This window comes from Solanum lycopersicum, chromosome 5 (genome assembly GCF_036512215.1).
Source record: "Solanum lycopersicum chromosome 5, SLM_r2.1".
Lineage (NCBI taxonomy): Eukaryota > Viridiplantae > Streptophyta > Magnoliopsida > Solanales > Solanaceae > Solanum > Solanum lycopersicum.
Window position 1 is genome coordinate 827,715 of NC_090804.1, and position 21,382 is coordinate 849,096.

General features: G+C 34.4%; 3 protein-coding genes across 5 annotated transcripts; 2 read left to right on the forward strand and 1 right to left on the reverse strand.

Annotated features, from left to right (window-relative positions):
• Positions 1 to 199: 199 nt before the first annotated feature.
• Positions 200 to 7,612, forward strand: LOC101255690 (probable alpha,alpha-trehalose-phosphate synthase [UDP-forming] 9). Its single transcript, XM_004238632.4, has 5 exons — positions 200 to 555; positions 715 to 800; positions 4,286 to 6,348; positions 6,477 to 6,744; positions 6,849 to 7,612. The coding sequence occupies exons 3-5, from the start codon at positions 4,385 to 4,387 to the stop codon at positions 7,170 to 7,172; spliced, it is 2,556 nt and encodes an 851-aa protein (XP_004238680.1). The 5' UTR covers positions 200 to 555; positions 715 to 800; positions 4,286 to 4,384; the 3' UTR covers positions 7,173 to 7,612.
• A 4,158-nt stretch (positions 7,613 to 11,770) lies between these two features.
• Positions 11,771 to 15,143, forward strand: LOC101255990 (uncharacterized). Of its 2 annotated transcripts, none has more exons than XM_010322293.4 (7): positions 11,771 to 12,107; positions 12,222 to 12,302; positions 12,419 to 12,595; positions 13,186 to 13,356; positions 13,567 to 13,782; positions 13,860 to 13,948; positions 14,247 to 15,143. In XM_010322293.4, the coding sequence occupies exons 1-7, from the start codon at positions 12,020 to 12,022 to the stop codon at positions 14,925 to 14,927; spliced, it is 1,503 nt and encodes a 500-aa protein (XP_010320595.1). In that variant the 5' UTR covers positions 11,771 to 12,019; the 3' UTR covers positions 14,928 to 15,143. The 2 variants fall into 2 exon arrangements, with proteins under 2 accessions (XP_010320595.1, XP_004238681.1); XM_004238633.5 differs by having other exon boundaries at positions 11,784 to 12,107; positions 14,241 to 15,143.
• A 1,368-nt stretch (positions 15,144 to 16,511) lies between these two features.
• On the reverse strand, positions 16,512 to 20,566 carry LOC101256281 (uncharacterized). 2 transcript variants are annotated; one of them, XM_010322294.4, is made up of 6 exons: positions 20,263 to 20,566; positions 20,014 to 20,184; positions 19,639 to 19,803; positions 17,643 to 17,840; positions 17,285 to 17,382; positions 16,512 to 17,206 (listed from the first exon to the last, which is right to left on the reverse strand). In XM_010322294.4, the coding sequence occupies exons 1-6, from the start codon at positions 20,321 to 20,323 to the stop codon at positions 17,096 to 17,098; spliced, it is 804 nt and encodes a 267-aa protein (XP_010320596.1). In that variant the 5' UTR covers positions 20,324 to 20,566; the 3' UTR covers positions 16,512 to 17,095. The 2 variants fall into 2 exon arrangements, with proteins under 2 accessions (XP_010320596.1, XP_004238682.1); XM_004238634.5 differs by having other exon boundaries at positions 16,512 to 17,202; positions 20,263 to 20,500.
• Between the last annotated feature and the right edge of the window lie 816 nt (positions 20,567 to 21,382).

A 21,382-nucleotide genomic window follows, 5' to 3' on the forward strand; every position in this document is an offset into this window, starting at 1 on the left:
ACATAAAATGTAATACTAATTCTTTTTATATTCCACCCAATGCTTCAAATTCACATTGAATATTCCTTTTTATATTGAAATTAAACTCGAAACTTTTGATATATGAAAAAACAACCTCACCCGGTACACTGACATTTTTTTTGGTGGTTAGTAGTTAGTACTAATCCTTAAATATTAGGTAAGGATTAGAAAATTAAATATAGGTACAAAATCACAAACTATAACTATGGTTAGTTTATAAGTTAACCATGGTTAAGCCAAGTTCGACTTTATCTTCTCACACGTAAAACGACACTTCCCCAAAAGCCCAAAGTCAAGCTTTTCGCTATTTTATAGAAATAGTAGTACTTATTGCAACAACACTTGTACCATTTCCCTGTTTTCTTCTTCTTCTTCTCTCTCTGCATTTTGATCTCCTCTCTCTATTTTCTTCCATTGAAACTTCACACTCACACACAGTTACTTTTTCTCTCTCTTCATGTGTGTGATAATTTTTGAATTCGTCGGATTCTGACGTCATCACCGTGTTCTCAGTCACCGGATTTGTCTTTTAAGGTACAGTCAGTATATGAAACTCAGTTTCTATGATATGTTGTTTAATTTTCCTGGAATTTCATGTTTTGGAGGTTTATTGATATGGAAATTGGTGTATATGTTGTTCGGTATCGAAACGGTAGGGATTGATGTGTTTTTTAATTTGATTGATTTTTGCAGTGGTTTTGAATTTTTCTGTTTGGAAATTTTGCTGTTATATCTCATCGGAAATTGCTGGGAGTTTTTTGGAGGTTTACAATTTTAAGGTGAGAATTTTTAATTTTTAATGGTTCAGTTTAATTTTTAGATCCTTATTTCATTTGTTTGTATGGTTGTACTTGTATTTCGACTTGATATAATAACTGGATTTTTGACCTTTATCTTACAGAAAATATCGAAAAAAAATTTCATTGGAAGATTCTTTACTTTATATGAACCAGTTTCATCATTGATTTTGTGAATGATAACTTAAAATTCAAGGTGGAGTTGAAATGGTTTATGGAAATGAAGAAATCAGCATAAAATGGTTGTTTTGCATAAAGTCAGCATAAGTTGGTACTTCTGTTCCTTTAAAATCAGATTTACTGAATTTGGAAAACATTAGAATTGTACCAGTAATTTCATATGCTAATATCGAAGGCGTAAGAGATGCAGAAATAATGAATTCGGAAATGGATTCATTTAACAGCTGTGGAAGTAAATGTTGGAAGAAAAATCTAGATGTGTAGCTGTTATGGTCATGTATTTGAATGTTTGTTGAGGTAATGTCTTAAATGAGAGCGAAAGAAAGAAAAACGGGAACGTGAAAGCACCTAGATGCAGAGTTTGCGCAGGGAGGTGTAATATGGTGTGTTACTTGGAGATCATGGCATGCATGACCAAGTATGTGAATTGTCATTCATTAATGAGCAGAAGACGACAAATATTTCTCTGTAGAGAAGTTCCGCTAGTTTTGAGGGAGGAACTTTTAGCTCAATATTGTGTGTGGACATCACATTTTTCATTGAGTAAAAAGTTAAAAAGAAAGTTAACAAATTGGAAAACTTTCCCAAGTTTTCAGAGTGACGTAAATGGACTGTTTGTAGCCGTTGAAGTTCTCAACGTTTTTTGTTTCCTTGTGCACGTGTACCACGCAAACCTACACACACTATCAATATAAAATTGAGTGTCTTAAAAATTGAAAGCATTAAATTTGAACATCCATAAGGTGAAAAATATCATAAATATGCCGTGAAGGATCGGGGGGAGCCACGCATATAGTTTCTTTTTAGGCTCTTAGCTAAGTGTCGGTAGGGATAATTATCCCCACAATGATCACACAAAGATCTTTTTATATGGTAATGGACATGGAAGAAGTTTGGTTTGCTTATTGTATCTAGTGCTCACAAGATGTACTTAGCTCATTAGCAGAGGCGAGGTCCAAATTGAGCAAGCTATTTGAATGAGTACTCAGTAGGTCACATGCGAGTTCATTGCATAGGGGCAAAGTTCTTCTGAGTTTCTTGCTTGACGTTTCTGGTGATTATGTTACGCATGACACCATAAATGGTTAGATAGTTGATGCCCTTTTTTGAACTATCGGTTGTTGCAGAACTTTATTATGTTTGTACTTTCTAAAAAAAAATTCTTACTAGGTTGTAATTTCTGTTTGTTTAGTTGAATTTAGATGTTACCGCTGACTGTGGAAGGTCAGACTTCACCACCATATTTATTACACTGATGACAAGGCTGGATCTTATTTTGATCCATTTCTCTAGAGATATAGTTGTCTTTTACAGGTTGTTTAGATTCTATGGATATCCGATTTGATGGTCAAGTGTTAATCTTCTAGCATCCTGTAGTAGTGTTATCAAAGGTGAAAAATGTGCAAAGCACTAAGGTCCAAGGTCCATGGGGGCTTTAAACCAAAAGCACAAGCTTCAATGCAGGTGCAAGTAAGAAAATAAAAATATTGTGTAGTTTATGAATAACACTTCTAAGCACACATAACAAATATATAAATGACAATATCTTTTAAAGAACTACAATAAAGTAAAATATTCATTGTTTAGTGTGCTCTGTACAATAAATTCATTGGCGATGAGACACATGCCTTAAGCTCCCACCCAGCAGAGCAAAACATTTTGCCTGCTTTGCATTATTAACGTTAGGGTTTGAACGAGCCTTTGACAATAATTTGTTTTAGGGGGATTAATTAGACAGAATCCTAAGGGGTCGTTTCATTTGGAGGTTTGTGTGTAAAATGACAATTGCAGACAAAGAACTAGACAATAAGTGTACTACTTAATTAGATTCTTCTCTAGCATATTATTAAACAACAAATATTAAGAGTTCTGACGGGTATGTTAGAACTCATTTTATGGCTGATTGGCAAAGCTGTTTAAATTTTAATTTAGACCTGCAATTGCTATACTATAGAGAGATATATAGCAGCATTAACAGTGCAGAAGGGGTTTTAAGCGCACAACGCACATAAAGCATGAGCTTTAATAAAAAAAGGTTCAAAAGGAGAAACAATACAAATATATATGTTTAGTCAAAGGATAATAATTATAAGCATGAAATGAATGACAAATTTATGAACAAAGAAATTGAATTTTTTCTCCTATGAAGTGAAATATCAATTGTTTAGAGAAGAGGCTCATTGTCAAGGAAAAGTATGCCCCCTTGTAACGTTGATGACAACACTAAAGCGCACATTAAGCAAAGAGCTCAACACGTTTTGAGTGTCGCTTCAGGCCTTGAGTGAGCCTTTGACAAATAGTAGTATAAAAAGTGCCTTTATTGTTTGAAGGAGCATTGAATATCCAATAATTTCCTTTTAGAGGAAAAAGATAGATGCAATTCACCATGAGCACATTTACCTGTAATTGCTACATTCAGAAAGTAGATGGTGAATAACTGCAATAGCTTTTTAAGCATCTTCGGAATGTGTATTACTACACCAATTTAGTTAGTCACCGAGAGATAAAAGGAGTAATGGTTGGCCTTTATGTAATATCCTTTTAATTGGAGAACTTGGAAGTAGTGCATGATTTGGTGCGCTCGCCTTCAAATAGGTTTTGGTTTGGATGTGAGTTTGTTACAAACATATCATTCCTAGGTTTGTTATGAACCATCCACCGATCTTATTCAACATGTTGAAATTAGAACTAAACTTTTTATTGGTACCTGTTTTTTGTTTACTGCTCATTACAGCTCAACAGTAACTGCTGTTGCTACTGAGTCAGGCGTAGTCTATCAAAGCCATATTACAGTTATTATGATAAATGCCATGTTCTTAGACCATGACATTGGGAAATGTGCATTTCTCTTCTTATGTATTGGATCCCACCTTATAATGTAACCAACCCTTCACCCTGCTAAGTTGGGTAATACTAGTAGCTTCCATAATATATCAGTTGCCAGCTTGTAAATTTTCGTTTAAAACTCCTACTTCTGTCAAATTCCATGGTGCTGCATTTCATGTCATTCTTATTATGTGATTGAGATGAATTATTGAATCATTGCAATGTTGTAACAGTTATATGAACTCCCTAATATTTTCCCTTTTTTAAGTTTGAGATTAAATATTTCTTGACACTTATAAGTTTCTTTGCCATTCCTTGTTTGATGCTTGTTAATATGGTCAACCTCCAGTTCATAGTTCTATTGTCTGGTCTTGTGATGACTGATGATGTTAGGAATCACGACTTATGATGAACTTGTTGGCAAAATAATGATTTCTCTTTTCTACCTGTTGGTGCTTTAGGTTACTGCACAATTGCTTTGGGGCTGAAAGTTTCAAGCATAGATTTCAAATTCCGGCAGTGCGTGTTTAACAACGTAGACCAAATTTTATTTTATAATCATGCCATCAAGATCTTGTGCTAATCTTTTGGACATGGCATCTGGAGATATACTAGATATACCTCAGACACCTAGAGGTCTTCCACGTGTGATGACAGTTCCTGGAATTATCGCAGATGGTGATTCTGATGGTATGTCATCCTCATGTCGAGAGCGAAAAATTGTTGTAGCAAACATGCTGCCTTTGCATGCTCAAAGGGATACAACAGCTAAAAAGTGGTTATTCAGTTTGGATAAGGATTCTCTTTTATTGCAATTGAAGGATGGGTTTTCTCCTGAAACTGAGGTTGTCTATGTTGGTTCTCTGAAGGTTGATGTGGAGCAGAGTGAACAGGAGGAAGTTGCTCAGCGACTTCTTGAGGAGTTCAAGTGTGTGCCTACTTTTGTACCCCATGATATCCAGGAAAAGTTTTATCACGGCTTCTGTAAGCAGCAACTTTGGCCTCTTTTCCACTACATGCTTCCAATGTGTCCTGATCATGGAGATCGTTTTGACCGGCAGATGTGGCAAGCTTATGTCTCTGCAAATAAGGTTTTCGCTGATAAGGTTATGGAAGTGGTAAATCCCGATGATGATTATATCTGGATTCAAGATTACCACCTCATGGTTCTACCGACATTTTTAAGGAAGCGCTACCATCGTGTCAAGCTAGGTTTCTTTCTTCATAGCCCATTTCCTTCGTCAGAAATTTACCGAACTCTGCCTGTTAGGGATGAAATTCTCAAAGGGTTGTTAAATTGCGACCTAATTGGCTTTCATACCTTCGATTATGCACGTCACTTTCTGTCATGCTGCAGTCGAATGTTGGGTTTAGATTATGAATCTAAACGAGGACATATTGGACTTGATTATTTTGGTCGTACAGTTTACATTAAAATTCTTCCTGTAGGCATACATATGGGTCGACTAGAGTCTGTAATGAATTTGTCTTCTACTTTTGATAAAGCTAAAGAAGTTCAAGAACAGTTCAAGGGGAAGAAGGTAATTCTGGGTGTGGATGATATGGACATCTTCAAAGGGATTAGTCTGAAATTGCTGGCATTTGAGTACCTACTACAGCAGGACCAGAGCTTGCAGGGGAAACTTGTTCTTGTTCAAATAGTAAATCCTGCTCGTAGCTCGGGCAAAGATGTTCAGGAAGCAAAGAGGGAGACATATTCAACTGCTGAAAGGATCAACCAAATTTACGGTAGATCTAATTATGAGCCCGTAATTTTGATTGATCGTCCGGTCCCTCGCTATGAGAAGACTGCATACTATGCTGTTGCTGAATGTTGCCTAGTGAATGCTGTAAGGGATGGGATGAATTTAGTGCCTTACAAGTATATCGTTTGCAGGCAAGGTTCTCCTGGTATGGATGATGCTATGGGTATTAAAACTGATTCTCCTAGAACTAGCATGCTTGTCGTGTCAGAATTTATTGGTTGTTCCCCATCTCTGAGTGGAGCAATTAGGGTAAATCCATGGGATATTGAAGCTGTCGCTGAGGCTTTAAATGTGGCCATTACAATGTCCGATTCCGAGAAACAACTTCGTCATGAGAAGCACTACCGCTATGTAAGCTCTCATGATGTAGCTTACTGGGCTCGTAGCTTTATGCAGGATTTGGAAAGAGCTTGCAAAGATCATTACAGTAAGCGTTGCTGGGGCATTGGCTTGGGCTTGGGCTTCAGAGTTATTGCTCTTTCTCCGAATTTTAGAAAGCTGTCTATTGATCACATCGTCTCCTCATATAGGAGAACACAGAGAAGGGCAATATTCTTGGACTATGATGGCACTGTTGTACCTCAGTCATCATTGGTTAAAGCTCCAGGTGCTGAAGTTATTACGCTGTTGAATTCTTTAAGCAATGATCCTAAAAACACCGTGTATATTGTTAGTGGCAGAGGAAGAAAGTCATTAAGTGAATGGCTTGCACCGTGTGCAAGGCTCGGAATAGCTGCTGAACATGGGTATTTCATAAGGTAATGGATATTTTATGTGAACATACACGGTCCTTTGTCCCAGTTGCCCTATAATTTCTCATTAGGAGTTTTTCTTCTGAAGTTTTCCTGGGACACCTTCATGTTAACCGGTTTCTATAATGTTGCAGGAGTAGTAAAATGTCGGATTGGGAATGTTTGGCTTCTGATCTTGAGTGGAAACCAATTGTGGAACCTGTGATGAAACTTTACACAGAAACAACTGATGGATCATATATTGAACCTAAAGAGAGTGCTTTGGTGTGGCACCATCAGGATGCAGACCCAGACTTTGGCTCCTGTCAGGCAAAGGAATTGTTGGATCATTTGGAAAATGTACTTTCAAATGAACCTGCAGTTGTTAAGAGGGGCCAACATATTGTCGAAGTCAAGCCACAAGTAAGATCTCCCTCCCTCATGTGTTGTGTTGTGTCTCACGCCGATACAGACATGTGCATTTTGCATTATGCTCTTCAAAGTTTTTACATTGTGTTTATTTGCAGGGTGTGACTAAAGGATTAGTGGCACAAAAGGTCCTCTCAATGATGGTAGATAGTGGGACTCCACCTGATTTCATTATGTGCATTGGAGACGATAGATCAGACGAGGACATGTTTGAGAGCATATTAAGCAGTGTATCCAGTCCGTCAGTCAGTGCTGCCCCAGATATCTTTGCCTGCACTGTCGGCCAAAAGCCAAGCAAAGCCAAGTACTACCTTGATGATACAGCTGATGTCCTTAGACTACTTCAAGGTCTTGGTAATGCGTCCTGTCCAAAGCCAAGACATACTGCTCATTTCCAGGTTGCATTCGACTCTGTTCTGTGAGAAGGCTAAGTAGTTGATTGGGCATGTACATGATTCTACTTTTTGGGGTTTATCTTTTACCTTACATCAATCTTAACTTAAATCTGATGCATGCCTGGACTCGGAACCGACTGTTTTCCAGGTTATGCTGCATTCAGGGTCTTGACATTCCCGTCAATGTTGACTGCTTTTTCTGTAGATTTCATCATTGGGGAAAAACTTTTCTTGAAAGTACAGTTTTGCCGTAGTCATGATGGCTGCCCTGAAATGATTAACAAACACCATTGCATTGTATAGATACATTTATCTGTTTAGCTTAATGACACAGTTTGGTTTAAGTTTTACCTCAGTGGATGCTACAAAAAATGCTTGATGCCTTTTTGTTTCAAATGAGTTCGCTTGAACATGTACATAGTACTAAACTTTTCTGGAACATGTTATCGAAAATGCGATTACTTCCATTGTTCTGCTTTACTTTACTACTGTAAATATTTCAGATGCTATTATCCTGATCATTGTAAAATTTAGTGTGTGCAGTTTTCTGTTTCTTATGTCAACCACATCTAATGGTCTTAAATAGTTTTATACAATTAATTTTTGAGGACAAGAATTCCATGAAGTAGGAATAATTAAAGTGGAATTTACTCATAACTTCTTTATAATAAATAGCCAAACATTTTGGGGTTGGACCGAACAATCAGTTAGCTGACCTTCTAACCATTAATGTATTCCATTTTACTTTTTCTTTTTAGTTCGAGAGTATTTTTATATTTAGTAACAATTCAATTCTAAAATATTTATGTTTGTGTAGATAAGGTTTGTTCATTACCAAATTGAATTCTCGAAAGCTACTCAATTTTTTAATTCTAATTCATGTTTATATAAAGGATACTAAATTTCATTTCCTTTTGAAGATGCATCTCAAATTCATAAAGCAATTAAAATCATCCGAGTTTGAAAAATACGCTCCCTTGAATTATGGATACATTTTAATGTTTATCAAAGAGGGAAACAATTTTGTACTCTCAATGTTTATTACTAAAAATATGTTTCTTTCATATTCTTTTTGTAATTGTAATTATTTTCTGTCAATTTAAAATTTGTTGCAAATAGTTTAATTAATAGTCATAGAAATATCTAAAACTTGTTTTAGATCATGAATTTATTGTTTCAAATATTTTATATTAAATTAAATAATATCACATAAATAACAAATGGTCATAGCCCTTCGAATAAAAAAGAAAAAAAAACATTGAGAATGATAGAATACCACCCAAAAAGAAAAGAAAAATAAGCTAGAATTGATATAGAGATTAGAGGAATTCATCATGTAATGAATAAGAAGAATGTGTGATAGTAACGCACGTAGCTAAATATGATTAGAGATCACATGAATTATAAAATATAATGAAATAAAATAACGAATAATTATCGCATTGTATTATTATCATCCCAAATAATAATGCAATCCGATGGCTTTTTGGTGAAGTCGTAATGCGCTATCTTTTTTTCCACTCGTTTGTCAAAAGATTTTTGAAGAAAAAAAACACTAATAATAGAAAAAAAAAAGTTATTATTTAAAACTAATAGCATATTTTTTAATTTCCTCCCCAAAATGATGGTAAATAATTGATACAATGATATCAGAATATCACATGATGAAGATGTATACAAAAAAAATAGCGTAACAGATTTGAAAAATGATGTGAATGGGCACACATAAATTGGCAATTGAGCTATGCTATTCACCAACCAATGAAAATCCATCAATAATTTAAATGATAATGTGACTAATGTCACTCACACGAATTTTATGTATAATTAGCGTTCGTTTAATTGTTGATTAGAAAGTAAATTATTTATATATTATAAACGTTATTTTAAAAGGTAGAGAGTAGGGCATTTGAATTTGATGTCACCAATAAGGTCCGCGGATGTTAGTAACCAAACAATCTAGCAAAAAAAAAAAAAGATTCATATCTTCATAGGATGAAAAGTGTATATTACATATTATGTACTTGATAAAAACATAAAATAGCATTATAAGCACATTAAATTTCAAATTACTCAAAGTAAAAACGAACATAATTTAGCTGTAAATGTACATACCTTTGCTTCAATAGTTGTGTCAGTTTTCAAGAACAATGTGATATTCTTACTCAAATTTTCAGTAAAAGTTACATCTATTTATTAGTTTGAGTAACAAACTTATGCATCAATGAAGTTCTTGCTCATCAGCGTTCTCTATATTACAAAAAGTTTATCTTTTGTGAATTATGACGAATTAAAATTTAAATCTAAATTATTCTCTCCTCGTATAAAATGGATTCACAACAAAAACTTAAATTGATTTTTTTTATATTAATATATATTTTTAGTATGATATAAGTGGTAGTTGCATTTGCATGTGCCCATAGAGTGGAAATGAAAATGATTGATTAAGAAACGAAAATACTGTATATATGATGCTTTCTTGGATTTATTTTTTCTATCATATTTTTTTCTCAATTATATTATAACATCTAAAAAAATAATATATATATATATATATATATTATGTATATAGCTACAATAGTCTTAGCAAGTGGGAGAATAGTTTTAGAATAAGAAGTTTTATAGATACAATCAATGTTTATATTGACAAAATTGGACCACCCAAATACCACTAGCCCCCACCAATCTTCTCTCTTGTCGTCAATGGCTATAGGATCAAAACTTTATAAATTCTTTTCATGTTTAAATTATATATAATTTATATAAAAAGAATTCATCTGATATCTTATATTTGTATTGGAAATGTCTGATAAGCGGAGATAATAATAGTTCGTGGGATGATTGTAAATGATGGTTAATGATAAGGGTAGCAAAACCAAATTCAACTAGTCTAATTCGTTTAAATTTAGGTGAGTTATTGACCTGTTCATTCATTAGCTCAACTCATTAAAAAATAGGTTGATATGGAACCTGAATTTACTCATGAAAAATCTTGTCGAGATATTCTTAGAAAAACTTTTTTTTTCTCAATTTTATAGGTTGTATATGGCCGTAATAAAGAAAAATAATGATTTTATTAGATACTAAAATAACTTAAAAGAATAAATAAAACGATTAGGCTTGGTAACATTGAGTTGGTTGGGTCTTGACGTGTAATGTAATTCATTATCTAACACATTTTGACCCAAACAAATTTGGGTTGGGTTGGATTGAGTGTTGACTCTATTGTTAACTTAATCCATTATAACCTGTTCAAATTTGATCCAACATGTCCACTAACTAATGATGATAATAATTGATTTTGGTGATTAACGATAGTTATGATTGGGCTGAGGGTGGTAGTTATGAAGGATAGGTGGTGGTAATTGACAGTAATAATAGTTGTGACTGAAATGATTATTGTGGACGGTAAGCAAAAATAGATAAAGTTATGATAAACTATGATAGAAATTCTTAAATAGACATCTTGATAATATCACGATTTTGTCATAAACATCTGAATCATTCACACTCATTCAATTATTATAAAATTAAAAAAAGATACATTTAACAATTAAATTTTAGATCAAAATTTTAATGATAAAATTGAAACCTACATAAATATATAAACAAATAAGACCTTAGTCACAGGATAAAATTTGGCCTATTGGTGTGCTACTCTCCAAACGTGTTTACAATAGTCCTATTCGTATTAAATCCCATTTTGTTTTCATTTCCTAAGAAAATTTGAAATTTGAAATCAATTCAAAATTACATACCCAAACACTTATTTGATATTTCATTTTAATTGATCAATATCAATGAGAAAAACTTAAAAGGATATATATCTCATCACTTAAAATGATATTATTCTAATTGTATTTTATAAACTCTTAAAGGCTATTACTATTATCTAGTTAATTATTTACTAGTATTAATCAATTATGAAAAACAATAAGTTTTACCTACGAAAATAAGTATTGCCTTAGCTTATTAAAAAAAATAACAAACACAATATATAATGTATTAAATTATTCTTATTTATCACTTCTCATGTCCTAATTTAGTGACATAATTCGAATTTCAAAAGTCAAGTAAAACCTTAAGTTTTCAAAATAAAATCTTCATATTTGAAAACTAATGTAACACACAACAATTGATAATTTAAAATATTTTTTAAAAAAAATTATAATTAAATATGACTTGTTCAAATTTCAAAATTCAAATGAATGAAATATAACTTTTTTATTATAAACTTATAAAATAATACTTATTTTAAAATAATTACACTTATTTTAACACGAAGGGAGATGGATAATTTGCTTGACCTTGGTATTTGTAGTAGTAGTAAAAAAAACAAAGATTTATGATGAGAGATTAACAACACACAAAAGATTGTACAAATATAATAATAGATTCATATGATTCTCTCTTTTCCTCTTCTTTCTTCCCAATGGTCATTTGTAGGTCCCATCACCTACCCCCTACCACCCCACCACCCCAACAACCTCTTTTTCTCTTGATTTTGCCCCCCACCCTCACCCCCTTTCTCCCCCCTTACCCCTACCCCCACCCCCTTTTCTCCCCCTTCACCCCCCACCCCCACCCACCCCCAATGTCTCTTTCATCTTTTTATTTTCATTCACAACTTTCCCTCACACTCTCAAAAACCCCAACACTTTTCTACTAAAGATCAACAACCAAAAAAAAAAACCCCACCAAGCCACTTCTTTCTTTGTTGCTCCTCCACACTTCTTTTACAAACACCCCCTTTATCTCACTCACTCAGCTCATTTTTTCTGAGCTAGGGTTTTCTTTACTTTTTTGCTTCATACTTCATACCCCACAATGCAATAGTTAACCCCCTCACCATTTTCTTGGATTTTTACTCAACAATGGCTGTGAAGTTTGCAACTTTGATACTCATTTTTGTGTTTCTTTCTGCTGCTTTCTGTTCTGTTTCTGCTACACCTTCACCTGCAAGTGAGTCTGCATTCTGAATTTTCTGCATGTTTTTAACTCTTTCTAGAAGATTCTGCCATTCTTGATCTGTTGTTCTTTTGCTTGTTTTAATGGTGTTTTTGTTTTGGTAACCAGAGATTGTAAATGGGGTTGTTTCAAATGCTGTTACAAAGCTGATGAAATGGGTTTGGTCCCTCAAAGCTAATACTAAAACAGGTATGGATCTCTTTGATGGTGTTCTTTGTTTTAATCCCACATTGATTTTGCCCTTTTAATTTTTTTGGTTTCGGAAAATGGGGTTGTAAAATGAAATGATTATTGGTGTTTTGCAGTGATTTCTGGGCGTCCAATGATGAAATTTGAGAGTGGATATAGTGTGGAGACTGTGTTTGATGGAAGCAAACTTGGGATTGAGCCTTATTCTGTGGAGATTATGTCTAGTGGGGAACTTCTCATTTTGGATTCTGCTAATAGTAATCTTTACAAGATCTCTTCATCTTTGTCTCAATGTAAGTTCTTTGGGTGTTTCTTTTTAGCTATTTTCTGTTGATTTGTTTTATTTTTTTTGTCTTCTGTGGCCTGTGTATAAGTAGGCTGGCTTCTCTTATTTGAGCAGTATAAGAATTTTGACATGATTTCAGCTAGACATTGTACTGAATGTTAGCTCATTGTTTGCATACTTTGGCTTCATGTGGCTGGTGCATTGTGTCCTTGTTAATAACACTGTCATTTCTGAATCCTTTGTGATTTTCACTTTTTGAGTAGTCCACTGACTGTTTGCAGTGGAATTTTGGTGCTTCCACATCAATATTTTGCATTTGTGTTCAATATTGAAGATTTGATTCTCCACAGGTACCTGATCTCTGCTTTTTGAAGTTGGCTATTAAAATGAGTTCAACTAGCAGCAACTCTATGAAAGATGCTTTGCTTTTACCGTTTGATTCTTCTTGTCTGCTGACTGCTGCAAATGCTTTTGCTCTGTTATTTATCTGACTTCTTGCCAATAATTTTTGATGTTTTGTTTCTAATTGTTTTCCCTAGAAGTTTCTTTGTCGGACTTCTATAGTGTGAATTTTTGTCTGACTGGGATATTTTATAGACACTAGACCTAGGTTGGTGGCTGGATCAGCTGATGGATACTCTGGACATGTTGACGGAAAATTGCGGGAGGCAAGAATGAACCATCCGAAAGGTCTAACTGTTGATGACAGAGGGAACATCTATGTGGCAGATACTGATAACATGGTAATTAGGAAGATAAGTGATGCAGGTGATTTGCTAAACTTTGTTCCTAGCTAAGATATATGAGCATTGTTTTGCTAGTTTGTGACCTGTATGCATGTCTTTACAAACTCCAAACTTCTGGTCATCTAAATGCTGATATCCTTTAGGTATCTCTTAATTGTAAGAGGAAAATGTGTGGTCTAATGTCTGTAAAGTTAGAATACTCAACTCTAAGCTGTGAAATTTCCTTTTCCAGGAACGGTCACGACAATTGCTGGTGGTAAATGGAGCCGTGGAGGTGGGCATGTTGATGGACCAAGTGAAGATGCAAAATTCTCTAATGATTTTGATGTGGTCTTTATGGGAAGCAGTTGTTCCCTGCTTGTCATAGACAGGGGAAACAAAGCAATACGGGAGATCCAACTTCATTTCGAAGACTGTGCTTATCAGTATGATAGTGGTTTTCCTCTAGGTTAGTAACTTTGTTCTCTTACTATGTACAATGTGTTTCAGCAGAAGGTGTTATTGAATAAGAAGATTATGTCATAGGTATAGCTGTGCTTTTGGCTGCTGGTTTCTTTGGTTACATGCTAGCATTGCTACAACGAAGGGTCGGTACCATGGTATCCCCCGAAGAGGTGAGTAGCAAGTTCGGTACTCTTCATGATTTAAGTCAGACAACGAACTTAAAGACCTTTCTTCCGCTTCTAGGCTTACCTTTTTGTATCCTGCTTGGAGATTACTGTAACAGGTTTTACGAAAATAGTTCTCACATGTTTATGCGGCAATTGGTTGTTAGCAAGTAAAATGTCTATCGGACAAACTTTTTACAACTTCCAAATGGCACCCTGTTTTGTGTCTAATTTTATAACCTTCTGCACCTTTCCATACACAAACTCATTCACTCCTTTCTCTCCTGTCTTCTTTAAGGATCAGAACGCATTCATTTTCACCGATAATTATGAGAAGCCAGTGAAATCATCAGTAAGGCCTCCCCTAATTCCAACTGAAGGTGAGGTGGAGAAGCAAGAAGAAAGCATGTTTGGATCTCTAGGAAATCTAATCACGCGTACTGGAGCATCAGTTTCGGAAATTTTAGGAGGTGTATTTCCAATGTTCAGAAGGTTGCCTTTGAACCATCACTATCAACAGCAACAGCAGTATCAGCAACAACAATATCAGCAACAGCAGTATCAGCAGCACACATGGCCGGTTCAGGACAGCGTTGTAGTACCAAAAGAAGATGAACCCCCATCCATTGAACCCAGAACTCCTACTCCACGAAAGACCTATGCATTCATGTCCAAAGATTCTGAAAAGATGCAACAGCTGAAACAAAGCCGTGCTTTTTATGGTGGTGGATGGAGTTCTGACTTTCAACAACACCAACAGCAGACTCAGAAGCACCTACAACATCATCAATATCATTCATCTGGACCTCAAACATTCTACGAGCAAAGCGCAGATAATACAAAGGAGGTAGTTTTCGGAGCAATTCAAGAGCAAGGGCAACGCGAGGCAATGATTATAAAGCCTTTGGACCATGCAAATTCTGTTTATGATCGACATAATGCTCGTTCTCGGTTCAACTCTGCTGGATATTCTCAAGGCTATTGATCTATTCATATACAGAAACTTCAAAGGTTCTTTAAATTGCTTGGTGATGGCTTAGACATGAGAAATATATCATGCATTAACAGCCATCATAGTACAAATTTTGGAGAGTGGAAGCTCATGTTAGAATAGCTTATAATGTTTATCCAGTTGTCAAAAATGTTTGTAGTGAATGCTGTGAAAGTATTACTAGTAAAAAAAATTTGTTCTATATATCAATCATCTGCGTTTGGTTGACGGTATAAATTTTGCCTTGTATCAATTCCCTAGGAATTCCATTGCTTCTATTGCCTTTTGGAATACCAAGCTGTATATTAATGTCAAGACAAAGATCTATTCCCATTGCTTGTCCTTTGCACACAACCTGAACCTCTAATGGGGTCCAAGAAAAGACAAAATGAGGACAAAGACAACAAAAACAGCCAAAAAAAGGACAAGTTTTTTTCTCCAAACAATCTGTTCCACCACAGATAGCTGGAAAACACAGAAACCATATGGAGTCATTTGGCATCTAAATTTTCTTGGGATTATAATTCCGACTAGTTCAACATATTGGATACGATAAGGTGAGATATCCTCAGGATTAAGTCTAGGATAAAATTTATATCTCACCTTATCTCGCGTAAAAAATGATACCTGTGAGAGCACAAGTTGTATTACTTTAACCAAGCCTGGCAGAACAATGTGGTATGGGCTAAGTGAGGAAATGAATATACACAATATAAAGAAAAATATGCCATTAATGATCATTGTTTTTTTTAATATATATTACTTCTTAGTGAAAGTAAGAATGTTTGTTGATGTTATTTTTTAATTAATTTGTTGTGTTATTATAATAATATAACTATACTGATGTTACAGTAGGAGAACCAACCACTCACATGGGCACGTGACCAAACGGTAAAGAATAGTTAACATTAGAGAAAGACAAATGAATTACAATAGATCTATTATAATGTTTCATAAAGTAAATATCATTAACAAGGATTTTTTTTCTGAAAAATTGCAAGCATAATTATTTGGTCTCTTTTCTCATTTTTAGTGGATTCCACTTTTCACACAAGTTAAGTTAATTTGGGTTGTTGGCATTGGATCACTTGATCTAGTGACATGGTTTATAACTTCCCACCTCATCTAAAGGACAAAGAAAAATATTTATAATTTTTTTTTTTTATAAATATGATGTTTTATTCATGTTTTATCGTAAAATTTGAAAAAAAAATTCAAAGAGAAAGATGATGTTTGAGTATTGGTATGCAGTTGTATTTGATCATGAATACAAATTACAGTTGTTTTCAACTTTCTATGAACAATTTGAAGTAAAAACATCTTTTTGTTGCTTTCGAATTCTTGAAAAAAGAAATCTAGGAAACAACTTTAACTTGAATTTTGAGATTTTGTGGCCAAAAGTATTTATTGGAGTTCCATTATAAAGTGAAAATTTCATGGTCAATAAGTACACGAGTATAGTCAACCCCAACTAGTTTAAAACTGAGACGTAATGATTATGAAATAGTTGAATAGACTATATTTGTAGCTTACAAAAACTAAAGATAAGAAAGATCAAATGGAAACAAAGAGGAATAGTTTTTTCATACGAGGCATCACTTTATTGAAACAAGAGACACAACAGAAATAGTAACTTAAAAGGAACTGAGTCATTTGCTTGTCCAGTTGCCATACTATGTACATAAACATTGTAGCAGATAGACTTGACAACTTTCAGAACACTTTGCAAAAGTTAATAATACATTAATACTACTACTAGACTTCACTAATTTACTTTCTTTTTTTGGTTACCTAAGCTCAAAATGCTCTTAGAAACTTCAGGGCCTGTAGAAGCATTCCCTTGTTCTGCAAACACTTTTATGTTAGCTAATATCATGCTATCTACACCAGAAACATCGGTACTTCCCTTCACCGCATCATCTTGATTAGTAGTCAGCTCAGAGTTGTCTAAACTTCCATCAAAAGTTATCAGATCTTCTAAACTGTTAGCTACCACTGGCGAGTTTGGTGATTCTTTGCTTTCAAAGTCGTGCAAATTTATGAGAGGTGCTAGTTGTCTACGAGAAGTCTGGCGTGCTACTGCTACTTTAGGACTAAACATTAAACGTAGATGAGAGAAACTAAGCAATACGAGCTGCCTTAAAAGTGAATAGATTTTTGAATCAACAATTACGCTTCTGATGACGAAGCAGAACATCAGAACTTGTCTCTCCAGATTGATTAGGAAGTGCTTCCATGTCATGTTGTGCTGAAGACGACTGACATAATCCTGTCTAGAAAGTTCCATTAGAGAATATGTGAGCATTTGTCATCTCAACTGAACTCAAAATCAACCTCCATTGTGTACTTACATTTGGGATGACGTAAGGACGAATAACCAACCCAATAATCAAGCAGACCAAGCAGGGAAGTCCCACGGTTAAGAGCCATGTAGAAACTGCTCTTAGATCTGAGAAGATTTTAGAAATGTGAAAGAGTATCTGATTTCAAGTAAAGGGAAAGATTGGCATTCAGAAACACAAAGCGAGAAACATCTAAGAGATGAGGTTTCAAAAGGTTTATGGAAACTCAATATCCATAGTGATTTTGTGTACTAAACAATTCAAAAGCTTTTAGACTGCAGAAACTGATTAGCAATTCCAACCTCAACATCACAATAAGGGAACAAACACAATAAAAGAATGAGCAATGTATGATTGGATGTATTACCAGAATGAGAATCTCTTGAACAATCCTCGGCTTTAAGTTGTATTTCGCGGACTAATCTATTACCATGGTCAGAGATCATTAGAGCGCATCTTTTAGGAATAAAAGAAAGCTCATAATCATCCGAGAATGAGGCATTTAATCCAGGTCCATCAGCACGGCCTGCTGTTTTTGAATAACCTCCTGCTATTGTAGTAACACCTGATATCATCATTGATCAAGGAGTTGCATTCAGAATCCAAGATGACAATAATATTTAAACAAAAATTGCTGAAGTAGCTTAAACTATAGTTACCATGTAAAAACACCATTTAACAACTACCTAGGTAAATAAGCAAAAAAATAAAGGGTCTGCCCCTCTACTATAATTTGATCCTTTGGTATATTTTGTCATTCATAATCTCTACCCTCCCCAGACTCCATGTCTTGGGATTTCACTAGGTATGTTGTTTATTACCCTTGTTAACTGCAAATCGACTCTGATTTTCCCTGGACTCTAAGGGAGCTCCAACATGAAGTACATAGAGGATAATTTAAAACCATATTCAACAGTAGATGGGTGAATTTGGACTTCTTTCCCCAAAGTATTTGTCATGTGGTCTGCACTTGATCCACCTTGGACCTCTGTTAAAATTTAAGCGCAAATAGAAAATGATTTGCTAACGACAAGGTATGAATGGCTTCAAAGTAAGATGATTGAATTTTTTTTAATAGTTGAAAGGTAACTTTGGTCCTTTTCCCAAAGCAAGACAAACACACTAGATCATCTTCCATGAGGAGAAACACTCTCTAAGCTATAACGTCCTCTTGAAAGAAAAAGGATGTTGAAGAAGAGAAACATGAGAGAGTCATGAGAAGTTGCCAAATAGAACTTTTGAAGACATGCTTCATACACCACATTGTACAGCATATCTATCAACCAACATGAGAAGCATAAGTTCAAATTAATTACACATCACACCATCAAACACCAACATAGACTAATTACAGTTAACAACTCTTGGCTCCATGCCCATCTTCTTTGTTCAGGCAGTTCCATTTAGCAGGCCCCTATGGAACATCATCAATTCTTGATGCTTGAAAGCAGCTATTCCAGTCAATTTTCTTTGAAAGCTGTGTTGGATGGACAAAGTCTGGTTTCCAAGTAATACTCAAGCTAGAAATCCAGCATTTCCACTTATTCATCTATGAAGCTTGGTGTTCTCTTCTTATTTTCCCATCCTTTCTTCTAAAAAGTGTCATTCTTAACCTTCATCAAACATGAACCCAGCATCTGATAGCCTCACCAATTTCTAAAAACATATAAATGATGTCCTTGACAAGGAATAGCTTAGCGGTTTAAACTTTTTACATTCAACCATAACGTTGACATTCAAATCCCAAACAGAGGAAAGTAAGAGAAGGCCCCAAAAGAAATAACCACTTTTTAGCCACTGTAAGTGATATAACCACTATCATGGAGCTTCAAATTCCACGGGTGAAACTCCCTGTGGAACTTGCAACTCCTGACAGTGACTGTTTCCCAATTACAAGATGGAAATGTGGTCAGTATGCCCTATTCCTATATTCTCACCTGGAACTCCATGAAATGACTATTTTCCAGTTACAAGATCGAAAAGTGGTCACTCAGCGCTATTTCTACGTTTTCCACATAAAACTCCATGACAATGACTATTTTCCAGTTACAAGATCGAAAAGTGTCCAGTGGGTGCTTTTCTACGTTTTTGACTTGCATGCCATTTTTCACTTGCTCCCCGAAACATATCAAAGTTATTTTCACAGTTTGCATGCTTACACGTATCATTAAACACCAGGCCTTAGAACTCCAACTTTCCAACTATTATAGTCTTCCAACTAAATTTACAACACGACCACAAACCCTGATATAAGTTCCAGTATAATATTTTTAACAGAAAACAATTTTAAGTCAGATCAAACACAACCAGTAAAACCAGACAAAATACCAAAATGAGAAAATAACACAACTATATCTCCATACCTGACTTGCTAATCTTTCTAATTGCATGCATGTTCTTCATATCAGCAACATAAATATTCCCTTTTGAATCAACAGCAAAGCTTTTAGGCTTGTTGAACCTAGCCTTATCCAGAGAACCATCAGCGTAGCCAATGCCATCACCAGTTAACTTAGTAACAGTAGTATCTGCAAAATTCCCAAGAAGATTGAAATAACTCAATTCTGCACCAACCCCACATCATAAAATCAACTCTTTCTCCAAACAATCATATAAAACTCAAATCTTTATCACATTTACCCCCAAAAAACTGAACAAACTCAAATCTGCAGCAACCCCACTTCAGAAAACCAACCCTTAAGAGTTAAGAAGAAAAATTCAATCTTGATCACATTTACCTGAGTCTTTGTTGTATGATAATGTGTAAAAAGTACTGGCAGAAGAATCAAGAATGATGAAATGAGTATCACCAGATACAGGGATGATGGAGTAAGGGTTAATTTTGATCTTGTTGCCATCAATCACTGTGCTGACTGAGTAGCCATCTTCAAAGATCACTTCACCAAGAACTGTAAAACCAGTCAAAAAAAGTTTAGATTTTTAACTATTTTTTTTAAGCTAAAGTTTAAAAAGATTAGAAAATTCACCTGGGGTAAGACTTATATTTAACAAGAAGAAGATACAGAGAGTAGAAATCAGTGAAGCCATGAGATCAAAGATTTTGATGAAAAAATTACAACTTCTTTTTCCTTTGCTTCAGAAATAGGGTTAATTTTCAACTAGGTATATAGCTTTAACAAAGGAATCCAAGGCAAAAGTGATTGTTTTAAAAGGAAAAAAAAAGTGATTATAGTGATAAATACTAGTACAAAATTTGTTAGAAGTAAAGGTATTGAAATATTTTAACCCTACAAATTATCTTGGTTGACATTGAAGGACTTGTTTGGATGTGGTTTTTGGCTTTGATTTTAGAGAAAGAATTATTTTATTTCGATTGGTTTTTTCGTAGAAAAGTTTGATTAGAAATACGTTTAATGTCTCTTTTATTTTTTTAATGATCGAAGCTTTGGAATGATAGTTGGATCGGTAAAAATAGTTGAGCTTGACGAATTTAGATTTTTTGAATAATTGATTTTGATATTATTATATTTAGATTTGAATTATACATTGATTTGAATAATATAATTATGAAAGTTTTATTTAATTTATTGAGTAAGATATGCTACATATCCATTGAATAGTGGATTGTTCATTTGATTTCCGTAAGAATTAATTGATTTCTTGTGTGTGATAATTCCAAGGTGGTATGAACCTTGGTGAATAACTATGTATCTACTTGTTTTAATATAGTAAAACAACAAATCTTAAATTACGTTTGACTAGTATGTCGCTGAATGGGTGTAAACAATGGATTCAAGTTTATTGTCTTGATGCATCATATTAATGTCTTGATGCATCGAGATATTACAAAATATTGGGTTCAATTGTTGCTAATTTTATGGCTCAAATCTGCTTTTACGGTTAAGAATTTGATTCAACTCCTAATGCATAATAGTGATGATATAATGACAACAAACTCAAAGTAATTATTTTGACTGCAAGTCATGAATTTTGCATTGTTGATCTGCTCCATTCTCTTGTGTGAATGTGGTATGGACATTAGAAACGAGAAATTATAATAGTTGTCATTATGGCTAAATGTAGAGCACTATGGGTTTTCTAAATAGTCCTTCAAAAAGTGAACGTAAATTTCATTAACCAAGTGGT